The sequence below is a fragment of the Macrobrachium rosenbergii genome, chromosome 42 (assembly GCF_040412425.1).
Source record: "Macrobrachium rosenbergii isolate ZJJX-2024 chromosome 42, ASM4041242v1, whole genome shotgun sequence".
Taxonomy (NCBI): Eukaryota; Metazoa; Arthropoda; class Malacostraca; order Decapoda; family Palaemonidae; genus Macrobrachium; species Macrobrachium rosenbergii.
This window is the reverse complement of record NC_089782.1, coordinates 16,910,622-16,918,596: the sequence shown is the minus strand read 5'-3', so window position 1 is coordinate 16,918,596 and position 7,975 is coordinate 16,910,622. Positions and strand designations below refer to the sequence as shown.

Genomic DNA, 7,975 nt, shown 5'->3' with positions numbered 1-7,975 from the left:
TTGTCTTCTAGTGTAACATGACTCTCCAGGACCGAGGTCATCTGAGACTTCTGACATGTGTACAGCCTACCACCCTCACTAAGGGAAGCTGGGAATGTTTGATTCTCGTGCTGGAAGAATTCCTGCAGATCACATTCACGGCTCTGACAGGATATAAATAGCTTTGAGAAAAGCTGGCAATCCTCCTTCAGAAGTTTCTGCTTTGACTGTTCTACAGGAGCAGCTTCTTGCCTGAAGAAGTCAGTTCTGTTCTTCTTTATCGGCTCATAGAAGGAGACTGCATTGTTTGCCAAAGAGTCTGAAAACTTCTGAAATTTAGTGCGGCCTCTGTCAAAGGTGTGTCTGTAGAAGTTCTGCTGAGCTGGGGTGGGGCAATGTCTTTGTTGTCAATGGAATACAGATCCTGGCTCTCTTCCTGAAAAGGACTTCCCAAGTGTTGCAAAGCCAATGACAGCTTGCTGACTCTCTCCAAGAATGTCTTCTGCGCATGAGGTGTTTGTTCATGGTGTGTTGTCTGCTCATTAGACTCCTTACTTTGAACCTCTGTTTCGTATGCAGACACCAGCGGATGATCTCTGGGCCAGCCACCATCCATCTTCTGAGTGCTGACGGATCTTCAGTCAGCCCAATGGCTCCGCCATCAGCCTTTATAAAGGCATTGGTCTGCTCATGAGCTTGGTCAAGAGCCATTGCTGAGAACTGGCGACTGGTCTTGTGCACAACAAAGTTGCCAGCCTTGAACTCCTTGTGCAACTCTGGGTGTGAACTCTCTAGGGTAAGTATGTCCCTGAGGTGAATAGGCAGCCAACGAGCATAGTTTGTATTATTGTTGGAAAAGAAGTAGGGTATCAGCACACATTCCTGTATGGGGATTCAACTAGGTTCGGTCTCCCTACACATAGCCCGATCATTCATCCAGTGCCATTTAAGTCCCGTGTGATCTGTACACCATCCGGTAAGTACATGAACCATCATGTACAGCCCCATACCCTTGGCTCGGCTCTCCCGCGCTGGCACATCCTGTCTATTCAGGTGCGGCTATCTAACTATAGCTGGTCTGGGGCTGTTAGAAAGCATTTGGGACACTAAACTAAACTATACTACAACTACTAGTCTAAGACTACAGGATTAGTAAAGCTGGATTAGCTGGCACTGAACCCCATGCTGAGTTACACAGCAGTGATGTAACCAGTGTGCCCTGGTTGTGTGCAGACATACACTCTTTTACATTTATTAATTTTCCTTCAAAATTGATGAGTTATTCGAAAGAGATGGCCTCATTAGGATCTAAAACCACAGAAACCAAGATCCATGCTTAAAGCGATAATTGTTGAGCGGGCATTATTTCTCATTATAATTATTGTTTCTACCTTTCTTGGCAGCCATATAGCCCCCATATTTAAAGGTAAACTGTACTGGGAAGCTACAGAAACATAATATTCACAAGAAATAGTATGGAAGAGCTTTACCATATTGCTAGAAGCAAATACATGCCATTCTAGTGAAAAATTAGCCAAAATCTGTCGATACTGGCCGCCATCTTGGAATTTGCCGCCATATTAAATTTTTGCGTGGCCAGCGCCCTTTTCTGATAGAGGAACTTTAAGAGCACTTGTGCAAAATTTCATGCTTGTTTCACTATCTGAACGATTCTTATGAAATATGCAATTATCTGCTGCACTATGAGGTTAAACCTTACCAGAATTTAAATATGATTGTTGGCAGGTCTAAAACAGTGGATCCCCATAACCAGCTCTTTCTCTTTCTTATTCATGTTATTTGTTTTTCTTTGTTATTTCTACTTCATATTTGTCCATTAGTTCCCGATGACTTTTCCTGTACTGGCTGCTTTCATCACTGGGACCCCTGGCCTTGTAGCATTTGGCTATTTCGAACAAGGGCTGTAGCTTGGTTTGTAATAACGATGGTATATATCATCAACATTTCTTACTTCTTTTTCATGGACTTCTTTCTTACTTCTTTTTCATGGACTTCTTTCTTACTTCTTTTTCATGGACTTCTTTCTTACTTCTTTTTCATGGACTTCTTTCTTACTTCTTTTTCATGGACTTCTTTCTTACTTCTTTTTCATGGACTTCTCTCGTCTTAAATGTTTTTACATCATTCCTTTGTACCTTCCACTAATGCCCCGTCTCCTTTTTGTCCCCAGGTATCCTTTAGGATATCGTGAATACAACTCCTTCATTGCTTACTAATGAGCTTTGTATTATTTATCTTTTATGTTAGTCTACTGAAAAAAGGGCAAAATTTCACTTAAAAGGGTAATGGTGAGAATCTAATGTTTTTTCATTGTTTCGATACTATTAGGGTATGGAGAATCGGGAACTGCCGGGTGACACCTTGTCACCAGTGGGGATTTTTTTTAAACGACCGAAAATAAAATCATCGTTTTTGGCACAATTTTTAGATTGGCTCTATTATCAAGTCAACTTTTTTGATGTAATGTGTTTACAGAGAGCTCGTAAACATTCAGAACGTGTCTGATATGCGTTAGAAATTATAATTATGAATTCAGTAATTCACAGGACTACAGATTATAATTTTTCTTTTTCAGATTTTAAGAGAAGGTGAAATTTACGAAGACACTTGTAGTATGAGGGTTACTTTTAAGAACTTGAGATAAAGGTGGGTCTATCAGTCTTTTTATGAATTATCAGCTGTTTGTTCTTTGGTTTAAATATTAGCGTATTGTTAAATATGTCACTGATATAGGCTACATTTGTTCACCTTTCTCTTTTATAACTTATTTCGTATATCAGCTAGTGAATTATCACCATTCAGTTTTTCATAAGCAACAAATTTCAGGAAAAAATAAGATTCTTTTCCAGGATGATGGGTCGTTTTTTTAAAGATCATCCCTTCTGTAAAGGCACCTCAACTGGTATTAAGGAAACGTCAACAAACAGAATTATCAAAGCAAGTAAAAAGAGAGGTGATGAACAGTAATGCATCAAAGCTTGGATCCTGAGACAACAGTGGAATCTCACAAAGACTGTACTGTATATCAGCTTATACATCTTCTCTGCATATCGCCTGATACTTAAAGAAACATCAGAAGCAATCACCCATTACCCCAACTTCCCCTAAGAGAAAGAAAAGAAAAGAGACAAGGCAATTCATATTTACAGAACAATGTACATTTTATGGATGTGACTGTCCAATTACACCTGATCCACGCCATCCTGAAAGGTGGCACAAGGCATCATTATGCCGCACATCAGACCGTGGTGACACAGAGAAAACTTTAAAAGAAGCTGTATTAAATGTTGGTAAATTGCGTAATGATCAGTGGGACTATGAAGTAGAACTTAGACTAAGTGGAGCAACAGCAGATCTTCATGCTGCAGGTGGGCGATACCACCGAAAATGCTATCAAAAGTTTGTTAAATCAAAATACTGTGAAACAGAGAGCTCTTCTTCAGGTATGACTGACATGGATAATACTGCTGCACTACATGCTTCTATAACTGAAATGAAAAGAGACTATTCCCACATACGGAATTCAGTTATCTACATCGAGTTTATATTGCCCGGCCATGGTGGAAAGCTTCAGCGTCGTCAGTTTATGAACTCCATTATGGATATTCTAGAAAATGAGCACATAGTGCTGCCTGCTTATAGTTACGCTAGTATTATTATTCATAAATCATCTGCAAGCCATCTCATAAAACTATCAAAAGATGAAGACAATGATGTTCGAACAGCTGTAAAAACTATTGCTTCCACTATTGTTAACGAATGCAAAGAGAATATACCAGATAAAGATTGCTACTAAAGCCTTGACACCCTTAATTTCAGGTGCTTTCCATCGTGGCAGTAACAAAAGAGAGTGTCCATATTGGTGACATGCCTTTGTATGATACAGAACCGATATACTCCAGAGTGAAAGGCTTAAATGAAACTCGTAATGTTGATTTTAGTTATGTCATAGCACATGAACTTGCTCCAGTACCCACATCATTGTTCATAGAGTCTGATGAAATGTCTATTCCCACAAATAAACCCAAAAACAAACTCCAAGTTGAACAGTCTGGGCGACTATTGAAGCAAATGTAGTTAAAATAGGTGGCTGTGCTATCATGTGGGTAATAACTTGGCCCAGTGCAGGAACTGTTAGTGACTTGTAATGCTTGTTGCTCAAACATACTGGAAAGACTTGATAAGAGTGATGTATATCTTGTTTCTGATCGATACAATGAAGACATTATCAAAAGGGTACAAGAGAGTCAAGAACCATGTCAAGTAGTAGAGAATACAAACTTAGTATGATCAGCCCTCTCCGTAGTCAAAGTGTGACTCTCTCTCTCTCTGTCACCAAAAACAAAATTCAGGTCATTCAGTACATTATTCAGAGACTGACAGAGAAAGTTGCAGAAGTCACAAAAATAAGCTTGTTGTCACTGGGCCTTCTCCAGTCTCCACTCTTATTCAAAATGGTCAAGAGGAACCACATGAGGATCTTCACAGCACTCAAGATGAAGCTGATGTCATAATAATCCACCAGCTCCTCTATTTAATAAAGGCTGAAGTTGATAATATATCATCATAATATGTGATGATACAGATGTTTTTGTACTTTTATTACACCATTACCACAAGCATGCCCTACACTGTACAGTACTGATGGAAGCTTCTTCTGGGGATGTAGTCAAATAAACACCAAAGCTACTGTTGTAGAACACCACCCCACAGTTCCGAACATTTTAAGAGCACATGCTTTATCTGGTTGTGACACAACATCACAACTACATCGAATAGGAAAGGCAACTGTTGTAAACGTTTTAAGGCAAGAGCTTGGTGATATCAATGCAAACTTGTCAGATGTAATACAACAAGCAACTGCATTTATATCACGCTGCTACGGCATAGCGTCAAAAGCCTCTGACACTATGTCTGACATTAGGTATGCAGTATGGCAGAAAAAAATGTTCTGCCAATAAAGTTGTAGGAGTTCCTCAGTTAAAGACACTGCCTCCAGCAGCAGCCGCATATAGATACCATGTTTACCGGTGTCACCTATAGACTGCCCAATGGAAATATGACGATGAAGCCAATCCACCCCTTATGGACCCGACTGACTATGGGTGGGAATTTGACCCCACCCATACTTGTCTAGTCCCAGTTACCCCACCCAAAGGAGTATCGTGGGCTCCAGAATATATTCTGCAGCTTATTAAATGTTCTTGTGCTATTGAAGGGACTACATGTGGAAGTGCAAATTGCAGTTGCGTGAAGGCATCTCTAGCCTGTACGTTGTTTTATCAATGTCAAAGTTCAGTAAAGTGTTTGAACCGATTCACTAAACTGATGAAAGATAAAAATGAAGAAGAGGCTATTCTTAGAAACATTTTAAATGATAGCTAGCTAAATGCAGTACCAATCTATTACAGTTTGTGCGGTGTAATAATACCTATTTACATCTTTAATTGATTTTTCACGAGGCTTTTTTCTGAATATTAGTAATTTTCTTCTCAGTGATGGTCAAGTTTTTTTCCAAATAACAATTAATAAAACTATTTATCTGTTCGTAAGAAGAGATTAATAAAAATATCAGGTGGAAGTATAAACTTGTACAGATTTTTTGTCCCGTAAATTACTAAAACTTAATTAATGTATAGATAATTTTCCCCAAAGGTGACAGAGTGTCACCTGGCAGTTTTTTAATTGTTATACCCTATAGTATTAGAAAGTGCAAAAAAAAAAAAAAAAAAAAAAAAATGGATTCTCAACATTGCCACTTCATGTGGAATTTTCAGTAGACTATGTATGTTAATCGAAGTAAAACAGTTTGAATGTAGCAACAAAAAGTCTGAAAAGATATGAAAATTAATTTTTTTCGTAATATTTTCAGAACAAATCTCTTTGTGCATTTTTTGCCTTTTACATGTAGTGCTTAGTTGTGGGATTAGTTTATCCAACTATTTTTAAATAACTGATCAAGAATTTTTTGTTTTAGTATTAACAATTTAAGGAATGCATCCTGATACTTTTATATGTCTCACTTTTAATACTTTTGTAAAAACCATCGTCGAATGACAGTACAAGAAAGACCACAGAGGAAGAAGCAACCGCCTTCAACAGGCAAGCAGCCCAGTTTGACTTGACTTTCCGAGCGAAGACGTAATGGATTTCTTATTCAGTGGACTTGGCTCTGGACGCACACCAATGACACTTTGTTCACCCCAGACCTTGGAAGACTGGATACTAATTGTGGTGAGCTTTGCACAGTGCGTTTGTTTGTTTGAACGAGCTGTCAACTAAACCCTCATACACAATCAAGTATGTGAAGGTCATATCCACCAATTACCGTAAGTTTTTCATCCTCATGCCGTGAATCAGTTTGTAATTGTCACAGATTGTGAGGACAGCAATTCTGTACGTCACATTGTTCATTTCAGTATGGGAGGCGACTGATAATATGCGAGTGTTTATTTAATTTTATTATGTATAACGTACATGTTATTCCTTCAGTGAATGACAATTTCAAGAGCTTACAGCAGTAGTATTTGATTGGATGTCATTAAGTGGTGACTTTGTTGACACGCTGAATCTGCTTATTAAATTCATAGGCATATTCCTGTAGGAAGGGTTTCGCGTCCTTCAGGTGTTGTTTTGAAGCTCCACCAATGGTCATCTTAGCCGCCAGCCAGGCTTACTTAATGACTAATTCTCACAGTTGAAAGTAATCTCAATTCATCAAAATTAAAGGGTTTTGATAAATCAAATTATAATTCTCATCTTTCTGATTTGATACTTCTCTTCGAATCTCTTCAAATATTTCAAAAGGGAAGGAGGAAAAGTAATGCTCTGTTAAATCTCTTTATTGTATAATAGAAATCACATTATGTTCTCAGAAGTGACGATACAACACTATATTATCCTGTTGCCGATATGGACATTGGGACTACTTCTATCAGGGATAAATTGCCCTAAACAAAATATCATCATAGCCAGTACAAAAAGAAATAAAAAGGATAAGGAATCACATATTGGTCATACTGTTATCTCTGTTATAGGCCTGTTATAGGCCGACTAACGTCTAAGGAGAAGTTAAAGGCAAAACATAAGGCCGCAGTTCACAATCCTTACCCTGCTAATATCTGGGTACCGCCAGATGGCATCTTTAAGGATATCAAGACCCTCCTCTACCACCCCGAAGCAATCTTTATCGGTTCGAAACTGATCATCTCTGGTGATGATATCAAAAACTGAAGCATTATAATATGAGATATATCCTCTTACTTGACCCGCCACGTATGGCGTCGTTTTGTAGATCTTCCTTTTCTTCTCCCTAGCCCAGTTCACATCCGGCAGCACCGCTTTTCCTGAAGTACCTCTGCCCATCACATACTCTCCCATTTTAACACATTCAGAATCCTCGCCCTTGTTAGACACATGCAAGAGCTGCGAGTTGGCGTAAGAGGGTCCCAGATCTCCGGCACACATGTGGAGGAAATTAAGGGCGAGATTGCCCTTATTCGTTAACCTGATTATTACTCGTCCCAAGACTGTATCGTCTACTCCTAATACTAGACACGCTCTTTGGGGAGGCTCTTCCATCAGGGATTCGTGCTGTTAATAAAAAGAAATTAATTCATTTGGATTTGTTAGGCGTATGGGTAAGAATACATACACAATCACACACACACAAATATATATATATATATATATATATATATATATATATATATATATATATATATATATATATATATATATATATATATATACTTTTCAAAAAGCCAGTTAAAGATACAAAGAATGTTTATTAAGTCACTAGGCTATATTTCAGACGAAACATGGTGGCTTATTAATTTTTTTTTTTTTTGTTCATGGGCCTTTATGAGGAAAATGTTAATTTAAATTACAGTCATCAGTAATATAAGCGTGCACACACAATACACACACACATATATACACACTTTATATATATATATATATATATATATATATA

At 38.1% G+C, this 7,975-nt stretch overlaps 1 protein-coding gene across 1 annotated transcript in view; it reads right to left on the bottom strand.

Moving 5' to 3' along the window:
* Positions 1-6,827: 6,827 nt before the first annotated feature.
* Positions 6,828-7,975, bottom strand: part of LOC136828001 (tripartite motif-containing protein 59-like) — a 29,898-nt gene continuing 28,750 nt past the window's right edge. The window contains exon 6 of the mRNA XM_067085613.1: positions 6,828-7,593. Within this exon, the coding sequence (XP_066941714.1) occupies positions 7,072-7,593 (522 nt within the window). The 3' untranslated portion in view covers positions 6,828-7,071. The remainder of the gene's footprint in view (positions 7,594-7,975) is intronic.